Below are 27018 nucleotides of genomic sequence, written 5' to 3'. Positions count from 1 at the left end.
GGAATCACATCATTTGGTTGATCAGTCATAGATGAAAATCTATTAATTTCCATATGAGATCCGGCAGCCATTATGGTGCATTCTGAAAAAAGTAATTTATAGGTAGACATTGACAACAGTACCTGTACTTGATCCCAACTAAGATATAATTACCCCTTATTGGGGCAGAACAGCCCTATTGGGTTTATTTAATGGTTAAATGATTCCCTTTTCTCTGTAATAATAAAACAGTACCTGTACTTGATCCCAACTAAGATATAATTACCCCTTATTGGGGGCAGAACAGCCCTATTGGGTTTATTTAATGGTTAAATGATTCCCTTTTCTCTGTAATAATAAAACAGTACCTGTACTTGATCCCAACTAAGATATAATTACCCCTTATTGGGGGCAGAACAGCCCTATTGGGTTTATTTAATGGTTAAATGATTCCCTTTTCTCTGTAATAATAAAACAGTACCTGTACTTGATCCCAACTAAGATATAATTACCCCTTATTGGGGGCAGAACAGCCCTATTGGGTTTATTTAATGGTTAAATGATTCCCTTTTCTCTGTAATAATAAAACAGTACCTGTACTTGATCCCAACTAAGATATAATTACCCCTTATTGGGGGCAGAACAGCCCTATTGGGTTTATTTAATGGTTAAATGATTCCCTTTTCTCTGTAATAATAAAACAGTACCTGTACTTGATCCCAACTAAGATATAAATAATCCTTAATGGATGCAAAACAATCCTATGGGGTTTAATTAATGCTTTATTGATTTTTTAGTAAACTTAAGTTATGGCGATCCAAATTACGGAAAGACCCCTTATCCGGAATACTCTTAGTGCCAGGCATTCTGGATAACGGGTCCTATACCTGTATTTAAGACCTATTTATAATTGGTTTCTTAAACATATAACCCCTCAAAAGATAAAAAAAATGAAAGCTGATTGCTTAACAAGGGAAATGTCATTGCAAAAATGTTGGCCTGAATCCATTCACCAAATATGTGATTTTATTTTTTTAGTTTTGGAAATATTGTTTTGAGATCCATCAGCCTCTGCCAACCTGCTCCAAACAACATGTGTGTGAAATAAGCACTGTAATAACAGATGAACCATTTGGTTTAACCGGAGGAAACTTGTTGTGTTTGTTGGGGCCATAACGCACTCATTTCAATTTTAGCGACAGAAATAAGTTGTTTGCCAAGGAAATAAATGGTAGACTGATTTGTGCTCATTAATACTAGTGACGAGCAATTCTCTCCCGTTTGGCTTTGCCAAAAAATTTGTGAATCTTTCAAAAGATTTGAGAAATGGCAAAAATGTTGCGCATCAAACAAAAAAAAAAAACCATTACAGGTTGTGCAGATTTGGTAATTCCTCTTTGAATGAATGAAATCATGAAAATGAAATGAATAATAAAAAAGCATGAAATGCATTGGGGTCAATGGGAGTCTTTTTGCTGTATATTTTCTTTTGCCAAATGCCCTGCAGTCAATGGGGCACATTTACTAACCCACGAACGGGCCGAATGTGTCCGATTGCGTTTTTTTTCATAATGATCGGTATTTTGCGATTTTTTCGGAAATTATCGCGACTTTTTTGTTACCAATACGATTTGCGCGAATAAAACGCGAGTTTTTCGTAGCCATTCCGAAAGTTGCGCAAAATCTGGCAATTTTTTCGTAGCGTTAAAACTAGCGCGAAAAGTCGCGATTTTTTCGTAGAGTTAAAACTTGCGCGAAACGTTTCGCCTTTTAAGTTTTAACGCTACGAAAAAGGCGCGACTTTTCGCGCAAGTTTTAGCGGTATGAAAAAATCGCCAGATTTTGCGCAACTTTCGGAATGGCTACGAAAAACTCGCTTTTTTTTCGTGCAAGTCGTAATGGCTACGAAAAACTCGCGTTTTTTCGCGCAAATCGTATTGGTAACGAAAAAGTTGCGATAATTTCCGAAAAGTCGTAAAGGCGACGAAAAAATCGCAAAAAATACGAAAAAGTCGCAAAATGTTCGTTTTGCAATCGGAATTTTTCCAATTCGGATTCGAATTCGTGTCTTAGTAAATCAGCCCCAATGAGTGTTTTTTTCTCTCATTTTTTTCCCTGTGCCAAATGCATTGGAATTAGTGGGCATTTTTGCATGTTTCTTTGTGACAATGAGTGTATTGTTTCCAGTTTACGTCAAAACAAAATGCATGGAAAAAATCTAGCACAGATTTGTGAAAATATTTGCCGCTCATAGTGAATCTGTATCAGGCAAAAAAACTCCCTTATCCCTATTGGGCACAGGGTGCAGGATACACAGCTGGCGGGGGCACCTAGGGGAGTATGGGGGCCCAGGGTTGGACTGGGGGGTAGGGATGTAGCGAACCTAAAAAAAAAAAATCGCGAACATGTTCGCGAACTTACGCCAAAACCCGCGAATATTCGCGAACTTTGCGAACCCCATAGACTTCAATGGGAAGGCGAACTTTAAAACCTAGAAAAGCCATTTCTGGCCAGAAAACTGATTTTAAAGTTGTTTAAAGGGTGCCACGACCTGGACAGGGGCATGCAGGGGGGGGATCAAGGGCAAAAACTTCTCTGAAAAATACTTTGTTGGCACAGCGTTGCGCAAAAACGCAAGCTATTCTAGCGAAAATACGCAGCTTTTTTGCTATGTCGCGCTAAACACCATGAAAACGGGATTTGCAGAAAAACGCCATGTGTGACTTGTGCGGCGTATTGTACAATACTTTTGCGACGATAAAAAACGCGTCGGAAAACGCCGCGCGAACCCAAACTGCGAACATACGCTGAAAGTTCACGAACATACGCGCTCGCGAACACCCAATGTTCGCGCAAATGTGTTCGCCGGCGAACAGTTCACTACATCTCTACTGGGGGGTGAAGGGCCCACCGGGGCTCATGTCCCAGGGGCCCTGCAGGTGCCCCCAGCCAGGCCTGTCCCCCAAACCCCCCCGCAGGGGCCCCCTAACCCCCCTCGCAGGGCCCCCCACCCGACGTCCTCCCCCGACCGCGTAAATTTGATGCATCAGGGGAGGAGCGGTTGGGAGGGGGAGTGCCGGCAAGGGTCAGGTCTGGGCCGCCGGGGCCCACTAGAGTCGGGGCCCACCGGGACCCCCCCCAGTCGAACCCTGAGTGTATAAGACCCACCACAATGCTTTTAGTAACTTTAGTATCCAGATTCTTGATTGTTTTGTTTATGTGTTTCTCTCGGGGTGAGACGTTATTTTCATCTCTCTTCCAGGAGCATCACTGCCTTAGAATTAAGATCCTAGGAGATTGTTATTACTGTGTGTCTGGACTCCCTGAACCCCGACAAGACCACGCTCATTGCTGCGTAGAAATGGGACTGAGCATGATCAAAACAATTCGGTAATTGCCCTCGATCTGTTTGTTTAATGTTTCCCTGTCTGTTCATTTTCTGTTCATTTCTGCTGCGACATTGCCATCAATTTCACCTCTGAATTGCATGACAGAATGTTCAGTTACTTGACTCTGTTAGTAATAATTTAGCACAACTGGGTGTTGTTTGGTTTTTCATTCAGACCGTGTTCCTGTAATACTAGTCAGGGGAACTCCGGCTTCTGAACCCAAATTTGCTAAAGAGCCCCACACAACACAGAAACCCCTAATATCCCTATCCCTGTAATCTGTTCCTTCAAACAGTAGGAATAAATACCATTTTATATGCTGAAATCCAGCTGCAAAACAGTTCTTCTCTTTCTGCATCATTTGAAATCCTGGCAGGGGAGGAGGGACTAAAACACTGATGTTACACATTGTAACAACTTCTCCACAGCTTACAGACAGCATGCAGGAACTACATAACCCACAATGCATTGCACTGGGATGTTCCTTTCCTTATTGGCATCACGTGTGCAGCAGGTAATTGTGGGATTGGGAGGAGGCAGGCTGAAGGCAGACTGAGGGACAGGCGACTACTGTTACATTTATTTGAGTCACAAAGTAGTCAGCCAATCAGCAAGGGAACAGGAGGCGGAGCTTAGGGAACTCTTCCAAACCATATATATATATATATAAGAACCCACGTGCTTCAGGCCTGCTTACACACCATTAAAAGCCATGTGTTGATCTTTACAAATTATCTTGTAGGTATGTACGATCAAGGACCAAACACGATATTGATATGAGGATAGGTATTCACTCTGGCTCAGTTCTTTGCGGAGTCTTGGGACTGAGAAAGTGGCAGTTTGATGTTTGGTCTTGGGATGTGGACATTGCAAACAAACTGGAATCAGGAGGAATCCCTGGGTAAGCAGCGTCTCTTGCTTTAGTATCACGGACACATAGCTACTGTCTCATTCGACTTGTTATAAATGTAATCATAGAATATATATATAATGGTTAAATGATTCCCCTTTCTCTGTAATAATAAAACAGTACCTGTACTTGATCCCAACTAAGATATAATTACCCCTTATTGGGGGCAGAACAGCCCTATTGGGTTTATTTCATGGTTAAATGATTCCCTTTTCTCTGTAATAATAAAACAGTACCTGTACTTGATCCCAACTAAGATATAATTACCCCTTATTGGGGGCAGAACAGTCCTATTGGGTTTATTTAATGGTTAAATGATTCCCTTTTCTCTGTAATAATAAAACAGTACCTGTACTTGATCCCAACTAAGATATAATTACCCCTTATTGGGGGCAGAACAGCCCTATTGGGTTTATTTAATGGTTAAATGATTCCCTTTTCTCTGTAATAATAAAACAGTACCTGTACTTGATCCCAACTAAGATATAATTACCCCTTATTGGGGGCAGAACAGTCCTATTGGGTTTATTTAATGGTTAAATGATTCCCTTTTCTCTGTAATAATAAAACAGTACCTGTACTTGATCCCAACTAAGATATAATTACCCCTTATTGGGGGCAGAACAGCCCTATTGGGTTTATTTAATGGTTAAATGATTCCCTTTTCTCTGTAATAATAAAACAGTACCTGTACTTGATCCCAACTAAGATATAATTACCCCTTATTGGGGCAGAACAGCCCTATTGGGTTTATTTAATGGTTAAATGATTCCCTTTTCTCTGTAATAATAAAACAGTACCTGTACTTGATCCCAACTAAGATATAATTACCCCTTATTGGGGGCAGAACAGCCCTATTGGGTTTATTTAATGGTTAAATTATTCCCTTTTCTCTGTAATAATAAAACAGTACCTGTACTTGATCCCAACTAAGATATAATTACCCCTTATTGGGGGCAGAACAGCCCTATAATCATTATTTATTTATATTCTATGTAGGAGAATTCATATATCGAAAGCTACCTTGGACTGCCTTAACGGGGATTATAATGTGGAGGAAGGGCACGGTAAAGAGAGGAATGAATTCCTGAGGAAACATAACATTGAGACGTATTTAATTAAACAACCGGAAGAGAATCTCCTGACTTTACCTGAGGATATCGTGAAGGAGTCCGTCAGTCCCACCGACAGAAGAAACAGCGGAACGACATTCACGGAAGGTTCATGGAGCCCGGAACTTCCATTCGATAACATCGTGGGCAAGCAAAACGTAAGTGTCACTTTCCAATAATGTCAGCCGATATCAGGCACGCTCGAGCAAAGCTCAGGCCCGAAGCTTTGGAGGAAACAAATAATCCATCTTTAACCTTTCCTCTAACGTGCAACTAGAAATAATTATGTGAATTGCCCAAGGGAGGAATTAACCTACTAAATGTATGAAGTGAAGGAAATGCCAACCCAGATGCCTTATTGGAATTAAATGCCATTAAAATGTAAGAAATTGATACAAACGTGTGGACAAAATAAACCAAAATGATGTAATGTTTATAAACAAAATGGATAGAATATTCCATGATGCGAGGCTCTCCTCAGCCCCACCCAGGTGTGTTTTCTGCATGTACTGATGCATGGATAAAGAGACGCCATTTTAGATGAATGTGAGATTAACATTGCCATACATTCATTTGTATTGGACAGAAATATGAAAACACAATTTCTAAAACTATAGTCACCCTATATGATGATATGAAATATATTATTTTTTATATAAGTACAGTATGGGATCCCTTATCCGGAAACCCGTTATCCAGAAACTTCCGAATTACGGAAAGGTCTATTGGGTTTATTTCATGGTTAAATGATTCCCTTTTCTCTGTAATAATAAAACAGTACCTGTACTTGATCCCAACTAAGATATAATTACTCCTTATTGGGGGCAGAACAGCCCTATTGGGTTTATTTAATGGTTAAATGATTCCCTTTTCTCTGTAATAATAAAACAGTACCTGTACTTGATCCCAACTAAGATATAATTACCCCTTATTGGGGGCAGAACAGCCCTATTGGGTTTATTTAATGGTTAAATGATTCCCTTTTCTCTGTAATAATAAAACAGTACCTGTACTTGATCCCAACTAAGATATAATTACCCCTTATTGGGGGCAGAACAGCCCTATTGGGTTTATTTAATGGTTAAATGATTCCCTTTTCTCTGTAATAATAAAACAGTACCTGTACTTGATCCCAACTAAGATATAATTACCCCTTATTGGGGGCAGAACAGCCCTATTGGGTTTATTTCATGGTTAAATGATTCCCTTTTCTCTGTAATAATAAAACAGTACCTGTACTTGATCCCAACTAAGATATAATTACCCCTTATTGGGGGCAGAACAGCCCTATTGGGTTTATTCAATATTTAAATGATTTTTAGCAGACAAGTTATGGAGATCCAAATTACGGAAAGATCCCTTATCCGGAAAACCCCAGGTCCCGTGCATTCTGGATAACAGGTCCCATACCTGTAATATATTTTTTTAAATAAATGTGATTATTTTGTAGGGCAACTGTTTAGACAGATTAGATAAAATTACATTTTACACTCATGTCACTAGGTATTGTGCTGTATATTCAGTTAGTATATCAGCGTATGGAATGGAGCTGTAACACTAGTGTTTCTGCCCGTGGAGAACCTCTAAAAAGGATGTGTTATTGTTGTTGAGGCACAGATGGAGCATAGGGTATTGCACACAATCAATCTTATCCCCAGCAGAGCAATTACAGAGTCTTCCCCAGGTATTTCGGTTGAATAAAGTGAATGGAGATAAGGCGGACTAAGCCAGAGCAGATACCTCCATGGAGAAATGTCTCATTATTGTTATAACGATATTAAAAGAGACCATGAAATTAAATTTCATTATGGACATCATTCTCCTCAAGGGTTTTATATTTATTAGGGTGAAGACACACAGAGCTACTAGTAGCAGCTACTTGTCACGGCTACTAAAATAGACAATGTTGATCATTTACTGATAACTGTCTCTACGTGTGTTAAGGTGGCCATACTCGTAACAATTCATTTGTTTCCACCCATGACATTCAGGGCTGAATCGTCAGATATGGAGGTATAAACAATAGGAATTCTACCTCCATCTGCCAATTCAGCCCTTAATGTAGATTTTTCTTGGGAGCCTTCAACAGCGCCCAATCAAAATCTTTTAACCCACCCAACCGACGAGACGACCGCAGGGTCGGACTGGGGGGTGAAGGGCCCACCGGGGCACCCACGTGCAGGTGCCCCCGCGTCCCCTAACCCCCCCTGCAGGGGCCCCCCCTAACCCCTCTCGCAGGGCCCCCACTCATCGTCCTCCCCTGAGTGCGTAAATTTAATGTGTCAGGGGAGGAGCAGTCGGGCAGGGGGAGCGTCGGCAAGGGTCCAGTCTGGGCTGCCGGGCCCACTAGAGCTCGGGCTCACCGGGATTTTTCCCGGTGTCCCAGTCCAACCCTGGACGACCAATATCCGCAGCTTTAACGATATCGGTCATCTCGCCGATCCCCAAACACACACAGAATATCGTACAAAACGAGGTTTCACATGATACTATCGGTGCGTGTATGGCCAGCTTCATAGCAGAGGCAATTCTCAGTATTGTTTATGGCATGGTATTTTCTGGCGTTTAGTTGCCATGACAAGTAGCTGCTACTAAGTAGCTCTGTGTGTCTTCACCCTTATTGTTCATGAGTGATGTCTCCCAATGACTAATAATCGTGATAGCAAAAGTGTATTATGATATTATACAGAATGATAGAGCCTTTTTAAGAAGAAATCTACCTAGGATAAAACCATAAAATCTCATTAGAAATTATGCTCTGGTTGTGGTATACTATCTCCCTCCAGTATTTACACAGTTGTCTTTGCTTTTTCTGGGCTGTTCTCTCTCTTCCATGGGGTAAGGATTGGACCAGACTGAAAAGCATGATGGGGGGTTGCCCTGTGCATTGATATTTATGGGCCATGGAAGAAATTTAATGACCAAAGCTTCATCTAACCCTGAATATAAATGCAACTGGAAACCCTTCAACCCAAACATAGTGAGGAAAAGGCTTCCAATCCCGATCATGTAAAAGAGAACAACCCAGAAAGAGGGGGTCTGCCTTTGTGGAAGTATAAGGGCGAGACTGGATTTAATTTCCATGGAATCAGTTAAATGAAAACAATGGTTCCCAACGGCCCCAAAAATCTTAACATAACTCCAATATTACATTGTAGAAGAGCATCAATCCTGCACACAGTAAAGCTTGGTTATGGTTTGCTGCTATTGCCATTTCATGTCAATTCCATACCATCAACCCTGTCTTTTATTTTATTTCCACAATCAGATTTGGGGCCATTACAAGTGCATGTAGTATTAAGCTGCATTCTCCACCGTTGGAATGTTGCCTGCATGAACATTTATTTTATAGTTTGTCCGCTGTGTTACATCTGCCTGTTGTAAGTAATGCACGTTTCCTGTTGGCTTAGAGCTTTTATTCTACTTCCTTAGTGGAATTATCAAAATAAGCTTTTAGACCTCCCCACATACACAGCAGCTTCATGGCCAATCCTGGGTGATTATTCCCAGAGCATTCGCCTGCCAAACTGCTGTTGTAACAGTGGAGGATATTCAAGGTACTGTACTGGGGAATGTGCAAGGGCAACACTTGTATAGGGCTGATCGTTGTGCCAGTCCTGTGGCCCAAGTGCAGTGAATGGACAGTAACTTTTTATTTTAAATTATTTTTTTTTTTTTTTGTAAATGATCTTATGAGGAGACTAACAGGCTTACTTACTAAGAGATTGAGAGATAAGGGACACAAACATGTCACCCTTATAGTTACATAGTTAAGTTGGGTCAAAAGAAGACCAAAGTCCATGAAGTATAACCCCTCCAAATGAACCCCAGTGCCCATATACACTCACACTCATATCCACCTATCTATACATATACATAAACTGTATATACTGTACAACAATATCTGTAATATCTGTAGATATTAGTATCACAATAGCCATGGTTTCTCTGCTTGTTCAAGAACTCATCCAGGCCCCTCTTATAGGCATTAACAGAATCTGCCATTACAGCATCACTAGGAAGGGCATTTCCCAACCTCACTGCCCTCCCCGTGAGGAACCCCCTACCCAACATCCCCGGCAGGGCATTCCCCAACCCCCTTACTGCCCTCACCGTGAGGAACCCCTACCCAACATCCCCGGCAGGGCATTCCCCAACCCCCTCACTGCCCTCACCGTGAGGAACCCCCTACCCAACATCCCCGGCAGGGCATTCCCCAAGCCCCTCACTGCCCTCACCGTGAGGAACCCCTACCCAACATCCCCGGCAGGGCATTCCCCATCCCCCTCACTGCCCTCACCGTGAGGAACCCCCTACCCAACATCCCCGGCAGGGCATTCCCCAACCCCCTTACTGCCCTCACCGTGAGGAACCCCTACCCAACATCCCCGGCAGGGCATTCCCCAACCCCCTCACTGCCCTCACCATGAGGAACCCCCTACCCAACATCCCCGGCAGGGCATTCCCCAACCCCCTCACTGCCCTCACCGTGAGGAACCCCCTACCCAACATCCCCGGCAGGGCATTCCCCAACCCCCTCACTGCCCTCACCGTGAGGAACCCCCTACCCAACATCCCCGGCAGGGCATTCCCCAACCCCCTCACTGCCCTCACCGTGAGGAACCCCCTACCCAACATCCCCGGCAGGGCATTCCCCAACCCCCTTACTGCCCTCACCGTGAGGAACCCCTACCCAACATCCCCGGCAGGGCATTCCCCCAACCCCCTCACTGCCCTCACCGTGAGGAACCCCCTACCCAACATCCCCTGGCAGGGCATTCCCCAAACCCCTCACTGCCCTCACCGTGAGGAACCCCCTACCCAACATCCCCTGGCAGGGCATTCCCCAAACCCCTCACTGCCCTCACCGTGAGGAACCCCCTACCCAACATCCCCCGGCAGGGCATTCCCCAACCCCCTCACTGCCCTCACCGTGAGGAACCCCCTACCCAACATCCCCCGGCAGGGCATTCCCCAACCCCCTCACTGCCCTCACCGTGAGGAACCCCCTACCCAACATCCCCGGCAGGGCATTCCCCAACCCCCTCACTGCCCTCACCGTGAGGAACCCCCTACCCAACATCCCGGCAGGGCATTCCCCAACCCCCTCACTGCCCTCACCGTGAGGAACCCCCTACCCAACATCCCCGGCAGGGCATTCCCCAACCCCCTCACTGCCCTCACCGTGAGGAACCCCCTACCCAACATCCCCGGCAGGGCATTCCCCAACCCCCTTACTGCCCTCACCGTGAGGAACCCCTACCCAACATCCCCGGCAGGGCATTCCCCAACCCCCTCACTGCCCTCACCGTGAGGAACCCCCTACCCAACATCCCCTGGCAGGGCATTCCCCAAACCCCTCACTGCCCTCACCGTGAGGAACCCCCTACCCAACATCCCCTGGCAGGGCATTCCCCAAACCCCTCACTGCCCTCACCGTGAGGAACCCCCTACCCAACATCCCCCGGCAGGGCATTCCCCAACCCCCTCACTGCCCTCACCGTGAGGAACCCCCTACCCAACATCCCCCGGCAGGGCATTCCCCAACCCCCTCACTGCCCTCACCGTGAGGAACCCCCTACCAAACATCCCCCGGCAGGGCATTCCCCAACCTCACTGCCCTCACCGTGAGGAACCCCCTACCCAACATCCCCCGGCAGGGCATTCCCCAACCTCACTGCCCTCACCGTGAGGTGAAAGTTCTGGATCTCTAATCTATAGGGGTGGCCTTTTGTTCCTATTCTTTTTCATGTAAAGAACATCCCCCGTTATCTCCCTATATAGTCCTTTAATGTATATTATGTATTATGTCCACTTGCAAGTGCCTTTTTTCCAAAGAAAACAACCCCAACCTTTCCTCATAGTTTAAATCCTCCATCCCTTTTACCAGTTTAGTTGCTCATATGCTTACTCTGCTACATATAGAAAGAAACAGGAATACAGAACTGAAATGGGCAAGGGAGCATTTATATATAGGGCTCTGGAGGACACTGTAGACCCTGGTGCCCCTTCCTCACCTATGAAGGACAAAGATAGAAGGGATTGTGCCCAAGGGCCACTCCTCCTGACTGGTGCATCTGTATTCTGGGAGTGCAAAGAGTTGTACCTATAACAGTAAACAAGAGGGCAAAAAGATGGTGCTTTGCAAATGTTTTTCATATTTTACACCTTGCCTCCATGTAGCAAGTCTTTAAAACTTTAATCAGAGCTTCTCAAGGACAATGCTCTTCCTCACCAATACTGTATATTTCCAAGATATCAAAAATAGTGCCAAGGTGGGATTCCAGTGTGGTACCCCCAACACTTCTTTTGCTATTGAGCCGACATTGTGGATATGGTTAAGACGCTTTAAAGATCAGAGAAATAAATCTTGTATCTGTCGGCATGATTGCGCTCTACAAGCAAAACCCAAGACATTGTGACACGCACAGTGCCCTTTTGTCGTCTAACAAGATGGAATCCAACAGCAATTGTGACAGTAGCGACCCTTTAAATAGCCACAAGGAATCGTTTACTTGACCACCCAATGGGGGAAGGGAAAGTGTAATAAAGTCAGATGCGCTGATGTCTGTTAACAAAAGATCAGACTTGTGTCGATAATTTGTTAGGGAAACTGAGGTCTTCGCTTTCCAAGAGTTCCAGTTGAGGCAGTGAATTGGCAGTGTAGGAACAGTTGCTTTCTAATATGTATAATATTGGTATTTTTATTCTTCTTATTATTCTTATTATTGTGGGAACATTTATATGTCGTTCATAAATGCATACAATTTACACACATTTACACACACAAAGACAATAACTCTTATGAAACAGGTTTAAAGGTAGCTTTACATCAGGGGTCCCCAACCTTTCTTACTCGTGAGCCACAGTCAAATGTAAAAAGACTTGGGGAGCAACACAAGCTCCATAAAAGTTCATGGAGGAGCCAAATAAGGGCTGTGATTGGCTATTAGGGGCCTCTATGCACCCTATCAGCTTACAGGGGCTTTATTTGGTAGGAAATCTTGTTTTTATTCAACCAAAACTTGCCACCAAGTCAGGAATTCCAAAATAACTACCTGGTTTGGGGGCACTGAGAGCAACATCCAAGGGGTTGGGGAGCAACATGCTGCTCACGAGCCACTGGTTGGGGATCACTGCTTTACATCATAGAGGTTTCTATTGCGATGGCAAACACTTGTTCTTGCCACTATATGCCCCCTTTTAGGGATATTATCATGAATATATTTGGCTCATTTATCCATAAGGCGCCTTAAGAGATCTTTAGTTATTTGCAAGTATGACTTGCCGGAGGGCCCCCATTCATTGAAGAAGGATGCTGGAGGTCCAGAAGCTTCTACTTAGCTGCCAGAAAAGAACGATTCTGTTCACCAAGATATAATGAAGCCCCTTCATGTGATTTTTAGACAATGGATCATTATTTGTGCAATAAGGGTGATTCTTTTGGAGTATAACGTATGGTTTTAGTGAAGTTACTCGTTTCCTTAAGGCAGGAAGAAGGTAAACGTAATAAAAAAATTCATAATGAACAAGGGCTTACGTTATGGAGTTCTAAATGAATGGCTAGCTAAGGACAAGTGAGTTCATTATTCCTTGATATCTGTTCATCATTTGATGTGCAAAGCAAACAGATATAAGCAACTTGACATATACCAATGGCTCTCAAACTCTGTTGATGGTGCTCCAATAGGGGCCAAGAGCCTTGAATAGGAAGCCCAGCGTGCAGGTTACTAAGGAGGTTTGGGTTAATTGCATATTTGCTCCCCTACCAACTCCTGGAGGTCAAGCTTGAAGGTGAAGTAGAGTGAGATTAGGGGATAAAGATTTATTTGTATTACATGTTCTTGGTCTATAGCTGAATGTATAATATAGTGATGTTTACTTACTGTATGTCTGTAACCTTGTGTAGTGCTGGGGTGCTCCGTCCAAACGTTAGAGGGATGGTTGACCAGAAAAAGCAAAAGACTCCACTCATACAGTCTTATCAAGGGCAAACAGTTATTAACACCAGAGACACAGAGTCAGTTTGAGTTGGCACTTTACCAGGGTTTTACTACCACTATATTACAGGTATGGAATCCCTTATCCGAAAACCCATTATCCAGAAACCTCCAAATTATGGAAAGCCCGTCTCCCATTGACTCCATTTTAATCAAATAATTTAGAATTTTAAAACTGATTTCCTTTTTCTCTGTAATAATAAAACAGTACCTGTACTTGATCCCAACTAAGATATAATTACCTCTTATTGGGGCAGAACAGCCCTATTGGGTTTATTTAATGGTTAAATGGTTCCCTTTTCTCTGTAATAATAAAACAGTACCTGTACTTGATCCCAACTAAGATATAATTACCCCTTATTGGGGCAGAACAGCCCTATTGGGTTTATTTCATGGTTAAATGATTCCCTTTTCTCTGTAATAATAAAACAGTACCTGTACTTGATCCCAACTAAGATATAATTACCCCTTATTGGGGGCAGAACAGTCCTATTGGGTTTATTTCATGGTTAAATGATTCCCTTTTCTCTGTAATAATAAAACAGTACCTGTACTTGATCCCAACTAAGATATAATTACCCCTTATTGGGGGCAGAACAGCCCTATTGGGTTTATTTAATGGTTAAATGATTCCCTTTTCTCTGTAATAATAAAACAGTACCTGTACTTGATCCCAACTAAGATATAATTACCCCTTATTGGGGGCAGAACAGCCCTATTGGGTTTATTTCATGGTTAAATGATTCCCTTTTCTCTGTAATAATAAAACAGTACCTGTACTTGATCCCAACTAAGATATAATTACCCCTTATTGGATGCAAAACAATCCTATTGGGTTTAATTAATGTTTTATTGATTTTTTAGTAGACTTAAGGTATGGAGATCCAAATTATGGAAAGACCCCTTATCCGGAATACCCTTGATCCCGAGCATTCTGGATAACGGGTCCTATACCTGTAAAATGAAAAATTTCATTTTTTTTATTTAAGTGGAAAGAAATACTCCCAATAAACAATGGTCTAATGGACAATGGCCTTAATTTACCTCTCCATCCCACTTCTTCATTCTGGTTGATTCCTTCATTTTAATCTCAACGAAAAGTTCATACATAGAATAGAAGACCTGCTCTTCTACCATAAGTAGTTAAAGGAGAATACAAGTCAAAATTTAAAAAGCATACTGCCCAATAGCCCTCCTATTGTTTAGTAAAAACGCCAGACTTTTGGCTCACCTAATCACATATTTACTCAGTCACACTTACTTTACATTTTCTAGGACAGGCAGCCATCTCTAAAAAGGTATTCTCCCTTCCTTTCCCTCCTTGCTTCATACTGCCCATGTGTTTCATTCCCTCCCCCCCCCTCCCCTCTGCCAGATCCGCTTCTGATTGGCTGGTGGGCATGTGTAGCTCAGAACAGCAGACAGGATCAAGTTACATGCTCAGAGAATAGGAAGGCTGCCGCTGGCACCTACAGGAAGGGGAGAGAGATTTCAGTGATGTCACTGTAGGCTTCACACTGCTGTAGGCTGCCAGCACCATATCTCAGAGAAGCAAGCAGGGATCTGGGAATTTAGATATGCAGTAAGTACTTAAAAAGAATGCCTTTAGACTTACTTTTAATTTATATTAACCTTTCCTTGTCCTTTAAAGGTCTAGGAGACTGGGGCGGCAATGTCATTTCCAAGGAACTTGTGTTCTTGCCATTTGGTATAGCAGCTCTGGGCATTAATACTAATAAAGTCAAACAATGCCTGTGGAAGTTTAAGTTCCCCTTTGTAATAAATCCACATTTGGTTCAACATTATTCTACTTAGTTAATATCAGACTTGGTTATAAGCACAAATACATGCTTTTCATTTTGATCGCTGCTGAGTCAGACATCATTTTGCCCCTCAGTATCCCTATGCTGAATAAAGGGCGCAATATAACCGCGTTTAGCTGCATAATAGACACGCAGGTACAAACCTCTTGTAATAGAAAAATAACAAAAGTGCTTTCAAATTGAGACTCGACTGACCCGCTGAATAGATAATGGCCGTAGGCAATCTAAAAGCTGGCGGTGATTTTCTGCACGGTTAGCCATTAATACTTCCGTCTTTAAAATGCATTTTTAATTCTCCTATTATGACAGATTCTAAGTATCTCAAATAGGCACAAAATCGTAAATACGCTTTCCGCTGGGTAATCGCTTGGGAGTCGGAACAAATTAACCCCAGGGTGGCACGAGAGCTTTCCACTTGGGAATGCAGCGATTGGGTATAAAGTAGAAAGAAATACCACGGAGATGAATCCAAGCAGAACTTTATATAAAACCCTCCTCTGTTTCTATATTGTGTTATTAATTATACACAATGCCATAAGCAAGTTATACCCAATGTTCCCTGTAATCTAGAACTTGGTGGATGAGGCTTCTTCTAGTTCTGTGCTGTCCAACTACAGTATTTCCATATAGTGGGACAGTTATATATTTTTCAGGTATAGGACCTGGGGTTTTCTGGATAAGGGATCTTTCTATAAACTGGATCTCCATACCTTAAGTCAGTTAAAAATCATTTAAACATGAATTAAACCCAATAGGATTGTATTGCCTCCAATAAGGATTTATGCAGCTTAGTTACCATCGAGTACAAGGTACTCTTTTATTATTACAGAGAAAAGGAAAATACATTTTGAAAAATTATAATTATTTGATCAAAATTAGCTCCATGAGGATGGCCTTCTCATATTTCAGAGCTTTCTGGATAATGGGTTTCTGAAAATAAATCCCATGCCGGTAATACAAATTTGATTTAAAGAATATAACAGCTATGATGCCTTCCTAAAAGCTCAAAGGAGAAGGAAAAACTAAGAAAAAGTAAGCTTTATCAGAAAGGTCTATGTAAATACAGCCATAAGCACTCACAGAGTCCTCTATCAAAAGAAACAAAGGATTTCTTGTCTCCTTTTTTGTAAGCATGTTCTTAGGGTATCTGACTTCCTCTCTCAGAAAAATCCTTCATTCCCAGGGCCGGAGTCTACAGCTCTCTCCTGCTTCTCCCTCCCATAAGAATTCACAAAACTCCCCCCTTAGGAATGTGTAATCTGAGCAATAATGGCTAGAGCTGCAGCAGGAAGCTATGAAGACCAAGCTAAAATGGCAGCTGCTATCTTAAACAAATGGCGGGAGCTTCTAGGGCTGTTTACTGCAGAATAAATATAGGATTCTAGGTGGCAATAATGGGGCAAATCTATTGGCAGTAAAATGCCAAAATGACTTTCTTTCTCATGTAAGGCAGCTCTTGAGGGCCCTAAAAACCTCTTGGAAGGCCACCAGTTTGACAGCCCTGATTAAGTCTAATAACATGGGGCTTGTTTTATGTTTGACCCTTGGGTGATTACCCTCTTATCCAGTGACTTCTGCTCCAGTGGGTTATGAATGCCAAGCCAACACATCCAGTCAAACCAGATTTCCACCATGTTGCTACTTTAGTGTCTTTAGCTTAATCTGATCTTGCTGGGCACTACAGTATTAGATGTCAGTGAATAATATTACAGTGAATTAAATGAATGAGGAGCTTATCCTAAGTTACATAAACCTATTTTTATACATAAAAAATTGTAAAATATCTATGGTTCCCTCTCTGGTCTGACTTTCCCTCCTCTCTAGTATAAAACTCTCTAGGTATCAGTGCAATTAATAGGAAATAGCCTTTTGGATAAAAATCACTGATCTTTCCATGTGTCCATGATTCACTTACCATTGCAAGTGCAGTGTGTAGTTAAGTATGCATGTTTTTACCCATAATTCCAGTGCAACTGCAGCCGCAACCAAGTTGCATCCAGTGCACCAAAACCGATGCAGTTGACCAATTGGACATAAAAAGCTGAAGCCACAACTGTATTAATCATTAATAAAACATTAACATGCAACCCTATGTAATGCTCATTCTGTAAGGAAACATATAAATATCCCATTGAGACTGAATCAGTCGGTGACTCCCAGAGGTAATGGATTAAAAATATTTTCCAAGGATCAGAAAACACAGAGGTGCCGGTTTGGCTATATCTTTATAAATCTCCTAAAGGCAATGTTGGCTCCTATTAGCTGATTATGAGTAGGGGGTCTCCGACAGCAACATGATATACTTAGATCTGTTTTAATGGGATGAATCACCCCTAATATCAAGATATGTCAAGTATAGAACATTATCCTACTAGGCGGGATTGGTTGCCAGATATGAGTTTCATACCCCATTAATTAAATGGCTGCTGATGAAACAATAAAATGAGTTTATTTATATTGAATATTTATATTATATATATATATATATATATATATTTATATTATATTATATTTATATATTATATATATTTATATTCAATGCTGTGCAAAGTAGCACAGTTTGGGGGAGGGATAATGTATAAAAGAGTAAAAGTTACATTTCTGCCTAAATTCTTATACTTCTGTTGCCTTTCTGCCAAAAACTAAAAGAGCAGTCTTGTCTTACTCTATGGAAGAGATTACAGATACTGAATGCCCTGAAAATCAGAGAAACGAGACCCAGTCGGGATCAATTGCCCTTTATCTGGAAAGCTCATTTAAATGCACTGCGGTTCTCTGGGGGGGCAGAAAGAGATAAGCGCTTAGCTGGGGGGGAGCAAGGCAACCTCTGCAGTTGTAACATGGAAAAAAATCGTAACTTCACATAGAGAATCAGAATATAATATCAAATATATTAGAGAATAATACCATAGCTGCTGAAATTTGAAATATGCTCTTTTAAGAAACAAGGTAACAGTGTCCCTGTAATGGGGAAAATAAGGGGTTTAAAAAAGGGCCAGACTGTGCCGGCGGGACTCCCCTACATGGGTTGCCCCCTTCCCCCCCAGTCTGCTCCCCTACATGGGCTGCCCCTCTCCCCCAGTCTGCTCCCCTACATGGGCTGCCCCCTCTCCCCCAGTCTGCTCCCCTACATAGGCTGCAACCTTCAGGGCCCCCTTCCTATGTCTGTCCCACACCCCTCTCCACGCCACATCCCTTTTGCCTCCTTAAGTTTGCGGCTTTAAGTCTGCCCCCTTATAGTCAAAATGTAGAATATATTGTTACAGTGCCGCGCGCTTTGCCTTTATGTCTTCTGTTCTCCAGAAGGAGCAATAATTCTGCCGCCGTTCTGTGTTTGCTATGGAAACCAAGTCTCATGCTGTTTTGTCACTGTCCGCTGCAAGTTTTGTTGTTTTTTTTGTTATTTATAGAGAATTTTATTCGGCTTATTTAGTGCAGGACAACACTGTGTAAAGAGCCAGTAAACTGGCCAGCCGGAGACTTATACGCTGAATTGTATCCATAACCCTATATAGGAAACATAATTACCCTGAATGGTATTGATGGCGAGGGCAGCCAGCACTTATGCAGAGCTCGCTTGTTGGTTTTTGGTCTTGGACAAGTCCGTGAATCTCTTGTTATCACTCTTAGGGGCCCATATCGGCCCATGTATGGGGACCTTTAGTGTTACCTACAAGATTCCTCAGGGTCAACCAGGAATTTAACCCAATAACTATTATTATTCCTTTGATGAAGTTAGAACTAGGATCCAACAAGTGTAAGCTCATCGCGTCCTTCCACCAAGATTCTGTTGTAGTTGTTTCTATTATTGATATCTCACTGATTAAGAAGCTTCGCAAGTAAATAGATATAAACACTAGTAGGATCAGTTACATTGAGTTTCTAGCTGTGGGGCCCATGCTATAGATCTAAAATAAGGTCCTTCAGAAATGATATAAAATACCTTCGCCCTTAAGAGATAATGGGCCTGATTCACTAAAGTGCGCTAAAAATTATCGCACGCTTTTTTTCGTTAAATAAGTCGTGATAATTGGCGCGCAATTCACCATAGTATTATCGCGTGCGTTAAGTCGCCATTTTCGCATGCGGTATTTTTCGCACTCGTTTTAACGCATGCGTTAATTTCCACGCTGAAAAGAATACGATCGCATGATTCACTATCACTTAGGCGCGCTAAATATTGCATTCGGCTATGCGAAAATTAACATCTACTACTCTCCCAGGGCAAAATGTCGCCAGTTTTATGCTGCCGATTGTCGCCTGTGTAATGTCGCGACAATTAGCGCATGCGATAAATAGCGTGCATGCGAAAAATACCGCGCACGTTATTTATCGCGTCAAAAATATCACATGAAATACCGCGCATAAAATAGCGCAAGTGTACTGATAGTGAATCGTGCGAAAAGTCGCGAAAATTAAGACCTGATAAAAGTTTTAACGCGCGCTATAAAACGCACTTTAGTGAATCGGCCCCCTTAAGTCTCTGCCTACCAGTGCTCAAAGTCAAGTCAACTATAAATATATATACTATATATATCCCTTCTTCCAGGCCAAAGCCAACTTTCAGTTCTGCTCAAAGAAGTCTCTGGTACTAGGTACACATAATTGTGATCTAGATCTGGAACATACAGCATTGCCTGGTAATGGAGAAGAAGGGCTGGGCTGAAGGAACCCATAAGGTCACCTTGGCTTGAAAGGTCAGCAAGCCTCTCATAGATGGAGGGTAATTTTTTTGTTTGTGGGGGTAAATAAAAGCTATTTTCTACACATCCTTTATACTGTTCCAGGACCAATTCTGTTATCCAGAAAGCTTCAAATTACGGGAGACCATCTCCCATTTAAAGCAAACAATTACATTTTTACAAAATAATTTCCCTTTTCTCTGTAATAATAAAACAGTACCTGTACTTGATCCCAACTAAGATATAATTACCCCTTATTGGGGGCAGAACAGCCCTATTGGGTTTATTTCATGGTTAAATGATTCCCTTTTCTCTGTAATAATAAAACAGTACCTGTACTTGATCCCAACTAAGATATAATTACCCCTTATTGGGGGCAGAACAGCCCTATTGGGTTTATTTAATGGTTAAATAATTCCCTTTTCTCTGTAATAATAAAACAGTACCTGTACTTGATCCCAACTAAGATATAATTACCCCTTATTGGGGGCAGAACAGCCCTATTGGGTTTATTTAATGGTTAAATGATTCCCTTTTCTCTGTAATAATAAAACAGTACCTGTACTTGATCCCAACTAAGATATAATTACCCCTTATTGGGGGCAGAACAGCCCTATTGGGTTTATTTAATGGTTAAATGATTCCCTTTTCTCTGTAATAATAAAACAGTACCTGTACTTGATCCCAACTAAGATATAATTACCCCTTATTGGGGGCAGAACAGCCCTATTGGGTTTATTTCATGGTTAAATGATTCCCTTTTCTCTGTAATAATAAAACAGTACCTGTACTTGATCCCAACTAAGATATAATTACCCCTTATTGGGGCAGAACAGCCCTATTGGGTTTATTTAATGGTTAAATGATTCCCTTTTCTCTGTAATAATAAAACAGTACCTGTACTTGATCCCAACTAAGATATAATTACCCCTTATTGGGGGCAGAACAGCCCTATTGGGTTTATTTAATGGTTAAATGATTCCCTTTTCTCTGTAATAATAAAACAGTACCTGTACTTGATCCCAACTAAGATATAATTACCCCTTATTGGGGGCAGAACAGCCCTATTGGGTTTATTTAATGGTTAAATGATTCCCTTTTCTCTGTAATAATAAAACAGTACCTGTACTTGATCCCAACTAAGATATAATTACCCCTTATTGGGGGCAGAACAGCCCTATTGGGTTTATTTAATGGTTAAATGATTCCCTTTTCTCTGTAATAATAAAACAGTACCTGTACTTGATCCCAACTAACATATAATTACCCCTTATTGGGGCAGAACAGCCCTATTGGGTTTATTTAATGGTTAAATGATTCCCTTTTCTCTGTAATAATAAAACAGTACCTGTACTTGATCCCAACTAAGATATAATTATATCTGCTGGCTATAGAGCTAATTTAACCCGGAGACTGCATTTTTCTTACAGTATTAGAACTTTTACTTGAAGTTCCCAAATGATCCTGCTCGGTGGCTGCTGTATGCTGCGGCATGCACAGTGGCCAACGTCCCTATGTAACCATGGAAATCCAACACATTATTTGCCTCCCGCTGACAGGCCGGGCACAGTGAAGGCATGAGAAGGTTATAAATAACACAGACTAATGAAACTCCGCACCTCCGTCTCCTTCTCAGGTTCTCAAGTTATTCTCCTTAACAAAGGCAGGGCGCACGGAACTTTGTGTAAAGAGAGAGAGACCTGTGGATGAATGCAGAAAGTGAATTACAATTTATCTATTCTAATAGGGGAAATAAAAACAGCATTTAATTGATTTATCATCAATGGCATTTACTGCCCTCTGTATTTCTTTTAATAGGTCATTATTGCTCCTTTCAACCTCTTTCAGCCAGAACCCCCCCATCTGTATATCCAGCACATACAGGCTACAGACTTGGCTGTTTCTTCTCCCCTAATTGGTCTTTCCAGACCCACATGTCAGCAATTTTTTATATGTCTTGTCTCTTTTTACTTGTTGCTGAAAGTAGATGAAGTCCTATGGCTCCATAGTATTCACTGGATTTCTGTAGTAGCATTAGTAGATTTTTTAATTATAGGGGAATCCCTATGCTTCCATTGTTTTATGGTATCTCTCTGTACAGGCTATGAGCAAACTTAGGGGGCTGTTCCTGCTGAATTGTGCTTAGTACAGGGGAATCCCTATGTGCCATAGTTTTATGGTATCTCTCTGTACAGGCTATGAGCAAACTTAGGGGGCTGTTCCTGCTGAATTGTGCTTAGTACAGGGGAATCCCTATGCTGCCATAGTTTTATGGTATCTCTCTGTACAGGCTATGAGCAAACTTAGGGGGCTGTTCCTGCTGAATTGTGCTTAGTACAGGGGAATCCCTATGTGCCATAGTTTTATGGTATCTCTCTGTACAGGCTATGAGCAAACTTAGGGGGCTGTTCCTGCTGAATTGTGCTTAGTACAGGGGAATCCCTATGCTACCATAGTTTTATGGTATCTCTCTGTACAGGCTATGAGCAAACTTAGGGGGCTGTTCCTGCTGAATTGTGCTTAGTACAGGGGAATCCCTATGCTACCATAGTTTTATGGTATCTCTCTGTACAGGCTATGAGCAAACTTAGGGGGCTGTTCCTGCTGAATTGTGCTTAGTACAGGGGAATCCCTGTGCTGCCATAGTTTTATGGTATCTCTCTGTACAGGCTATGAGCAAACTTAGGGGGCAGTTACGTTTCTGCGTAATTAGCCGTGCTCAGTCAAATCCTTAATGCTTTTCCCCACATAGCAGAGCAACAGAGAGGTCAGTCAGTCCCAATGTCGAACAGAGCAGATGGAAGCTGATTCATTGACCTAGAACGACAGAACAAATAAGGCAGAACTATATTCCATGCAGGTCTGGAACCTACATAGAAAGACTAGAACCCTGCATTAAAAATATTTAACCTAAGCCTCAGCCTCAACGTTTAACTTCAGCCTCAAAGCTTCTTTGGGTCTAGTTCACCTTGGTGGTTGTGATGGAAAAGTTGATTGATAGAGCTGTCTATTCCACCCCAATATTAGTATTTCTTTTCTGAATAGGGACATGACTCGGCATTGAACTGGACTTGGAAACTTGAGATTTCAAAAACATTTTCTATAAATATGTTCATGAGTGGATAAAAGCAGGAGAACCACCTGCACCCCAGGCAGGATTTTCATTGTATGTAGTGACGTGACATACAGGGTTGTTTTTCCTATGACAGAGACAGAGATTGATGGGCAGATGGGGTAATGTTTTCTGAGATGATCTAGGGCCACTAATTGTAGTAAGGCATACACTGTCCCCTTTAGAACTGTGTGTCCCACTGACCTTTTACTGAGAATATATATTGCTCATGGGTACAACAAATCTAGATTAAAATGAGTATCCCCCCTTATTGTAAATTCTTTTTTTTTTTATATTTAAGAAGTTTATGTGCACAGCTTTCATTTGAGGAATCTCACCAGTCCAATAATTGCCATGAATATGACTTGTGTTGAATTACTTGTTTAGTTGGGTTGTGTAGTTATTCACAAAATCATATTGATATACAGGTATCGGACCCCTTATTGGGGGCAGAACAGCCCTATTGGGTTTATTTCATGGTTAAATGATTCCCTTTTCTCTGTAATAATAAAACAGTACCTGTACTTGATCCCAACTAAGATATAATTACCCCTTATTGGGGGACGAACAGTCCTATTGGGTTTATTTAATGGTTAAATGATTCCCTTTTCTCTGTAATAATAAAACAGTACCTGTACTTGATCCCAACTAAGATATAATTACCCCTTATTGGGGCAGAACAGTCCTATTGGGTTTATTTCATGGTTAAATTATTCCCTTTTCTCTGTAATAATAAAACAGTACCTTAACTTGATCCCAACTAAGATATAATTACCCCTTATTGGGGGCAGAACAGCCCTATTGGGTTTATTTAATGGTTAAATGATTCCCTTTTCTCTGTAATAATAAAACAGTACCTGTACTTGATCCCAACTAAGATATAATTACCCCTTATTGGGGGCAGAACAGCCCTATTGGGTTTATTTAATGGTTAAATGATTCCCTTTTCTCTGTAATAATAAAACAGTACCTGTACTTGATCCCAACTAAGATATAATTACCCCTTATTGGGGCAGAACAGCCCTATTGGGTTTATTTAATGGTTAAATGATTCCCTTTTCTCTGTAATAATAAAACAGTACCTGTACTTGATCCCAACTAAGATATAATTACCCCTTATTGGGGGCAGAACAGCCCTATTGGGTTTATTTCATGTTTAAATTATTCCCTTTTCTCTGTAATAATAAAACAGTACCTGTACTTGATCCCAACTAAGATATAATTACCCCTTATTGGGGGACGAACAGTCCTATTGGGTTTATTTAATGGTTAAATGATTCCCTTTTCTCTGTAATAATAAAACAGTACCTGTACTTGATCCCAACTAAGATATAATTACCCCTTATTGGGGGCAGAACAGCCCTATTGGGTTTATTTCATGGTTAAATTATTCCCTTTTCTCTGTAATAATAAAACAGTACCTGTACTTGATCCCAACTAAGATATAATTACCCCTTATTGGGGCAGAACAGTCCTATTGGGTTTATTTCATGGTTAAATTATTCCCTTTTCTCTGTAATAATAAAACAGTACCTTAACTTGATCCCAACTAAGATATAATTACCCCTTATTGGGGCAGAACAGCCCTATTGGGTTTATTTAATGGTTAAATGATTCCCTTTTCTCTGTAATAATAAAACAGTACCTGTACTTGATCCCAACTAAGATATAATTACCCCTTATTGGGGCAGAACAGCCCTATTGGGTTTATTTCATGGTTAAATGATTCCCTTTTCTCTGTAATAATAAAACAGTACCTGTACTTGATCCCAACTAAGATATAATTACCCCTTATTGGGGGCAGAACAGCCCTATTGGGTTTATTTCATGGTTAAATTATTCCCTTTTCTCTGTAATAATAAAACAGTACCTTAACTTGATCCCAACTAAGATATAATTACCCCTTATTGGGGCAGAACAGCCCTATTGGGTTTATTTAATGGTTAAATGATTCCCTTTTCTCTGTAATAATAAAACAGTACCTGTACTTGATCCCAACTAAGATATAATTACCCCTTATTGGGGCAGAACAGCCCTATTGGGTTTATTTCATGGTTAAATGATTCCCTTTTCTCTGTAATAATAAAACAGTACCTGTACTTGATCCCAACTAAGATATAATTAATCCTTGTTGGAGTCAAAACAATCCTATTGGGTTTAATTACTGTTTAAATAATGTTTTTAGCAGACTTTAGGTAGAAGATCTGAATTACCCCCCTTATCTGGAAAACCCCAGGTCCCAGGCATTCTGGATAATGGGTTCCATACCTGTATAACAAATTGTAGAGGTGTTTTTGACAATTGACAATTTTTTTTATTTTGCCCAATCACTAGTCTTCTATCATATTAATGCCAGGCAGTCCATGAAGGACACAAGCATAGTGAGATACAGTAGCTCTCTCATATGGGTTTGAGAATTTCAGTTGATCTTTGTATTTTTGTTCAAAAACCTCAATACGGTGCATATGCAAGAAACTCTTTCCCTGGATAATGTTTAAGAGTCTATGGGGGTTATGTAATTTGTAAGTTTGCCCAGGAGCAGTAACCCCATAGCAACCAATCAGCAGGAAGCATTCACTGGTCACCTGTTTTAAAGCAATCATCTTCTAGGTTGCTATGGGTTACTGCTCCTGGGCAAACTTAGTGCCTTGTATTACATTTGGGGGGTTTGTATTAATAGTTAAAATTCTGCTTTTACAGAGCAACCTAAAAAGGTTCAGCTTTTTATTTTAGGGCATATTGTTTAGATTTTTTATGGTTATTTATATATATATATAAGACCTGCTGTTATTAGACGCTGAAGCACTGCTTTTCTCTATTGAGTCTAGCCTACACAGATTCCATCTTCTGCTGCCTTTTCTGACCGTGGCCTACATATGGACTTTATTTGGCAGTTCTATGTTCCGACCGTATGACTTGCTGACTTTACCGCTGGTCAGATTAGGAGGCACTGGAAAGCCTATGGTCGCAAAAAGCAAATAACCGCCAAGTGTGGAGCTCTCCACCTTTTCCAAAAATGCTAGAAATTCAGTCAAACTAGCCATTGTCCTGCACATGTTCTTTTTTCGGTGTCCCAGTCCTAACCGCTTTTCCTTAAGTCAGCGGTTCTCAACCTGTGGGTCGGGTTCCCTTTGGGGGTTGAAAGACCCTTTCACAGGGGTCGCCTAAGACCAGGGTCGGATTGGGGGGTGAAGGGCCCTCCGGTGCCCGCGCCCATAGCCCGCCCATATGGCCCGTGCCCATAGCCTCCCCCCTCGCAGGGCCCCCCACCCGACATCCTTCCCCGAGCGCGTAAATTTAACGTGGTAGGGCAGGAGGGGTCAGGCAGGAGGAGCGCCACAAGGGTCATGTCTGGGCCGTTGGGGCCCACTAGAGGCAGGGCCCACCGGGATTTTTCCCGGTGTCCTGGCAGCCCAGTCCGACCCTGCCTAAGACCATCAGAAAACACATATTTCCGATGGTTTTAGGAATAATTTTATGGTTGGGGGTCACCACAACATGAGGAACTGTATTAAATGGTCGCGGCATTAGGAAGGTTGAGAACCATTGCCTTAAGTCTACTGTGATCAGTCATTCCTACAAACACATCCAGTCATGGATAAGAGGTCATGCTCAGCCCATTTGCACTACCCTTGTTCCCAAAGTGTTGCAAATAAGAGTACCTTAACCAGTGCCTATGCAACTTCTCTTTTGTCTTCCTCCTGATGAAGAACATCTGTATTCCTCTCCTGCCTCCGAGCAAAAGCTCCATGAACGTCAATACATCCAGCATCTGCTTTGTGCATTTCTTTAGACCTTTAGACCTTTTCCCACTGTGGAGCCCATAGGTGGGATTGATTAGAAGCAGACTGTTGGCGTGTAAAAGACTTTCTTTACAGGCACATTCACATCATTTTCTAAAGGAATAAAATGGCCTTAGAAGAAAGCTGCCGGCTTAGGGTTTCATATGAAAGTCCTATATGCCCTATAGAGTCTTTTTTAATTTTACAAAAGGATATACTTGGCCCCCAC

At 41.7% G+C, this 27018-nt stretch overlaps 1 protein-coding gene across 2 annotated transcripts in view; it reads left to right on the top strand.

Annotated features, from left to right (window-relative positions):
- adcy8 (uncharacterized LOC549366) overlaps positions 1-27018 on the top strand; it is a 191027-nt gene that overhangs the window by 88641 nt on the left and 75368 nt on the right. For both annotated transcript variants that reach the window (XM_031903382.1, XM_031903383.1), the window contains exons 5-7: positions 3242-3369; positions 4111-4269; positions 5278-5548. In XM_031903382.1, coding sequence (XP_031759242.1) covers positions 3242-3369; positions 4111-4269; positions 5278-5548 — 558 coding nt within the window. The remainder of the gene's footprint in view (positions 1-3241; positions 3370-4110; positions 4270-5277; positions 5549-27018) is intronic.

Source organism: Xenopus tropicalis, chromosome 6 (genome assembly GCF_000004195.4).
Source record: "Xenopus tropicalis strain Nigerian chromosome 6, UCB_Xtro_10.0, whole genome shotgun sequence".
NCBI lineage: Eukaryota > Metazoa > Chordata > Amphibia > Anura > Pipidae > Xenopus > Xenopus tropicalis.
Note: the sequence above shows the minus strand (reverse complement) of the source record. Positions and strands in the feature narration are given on the sequence as shown.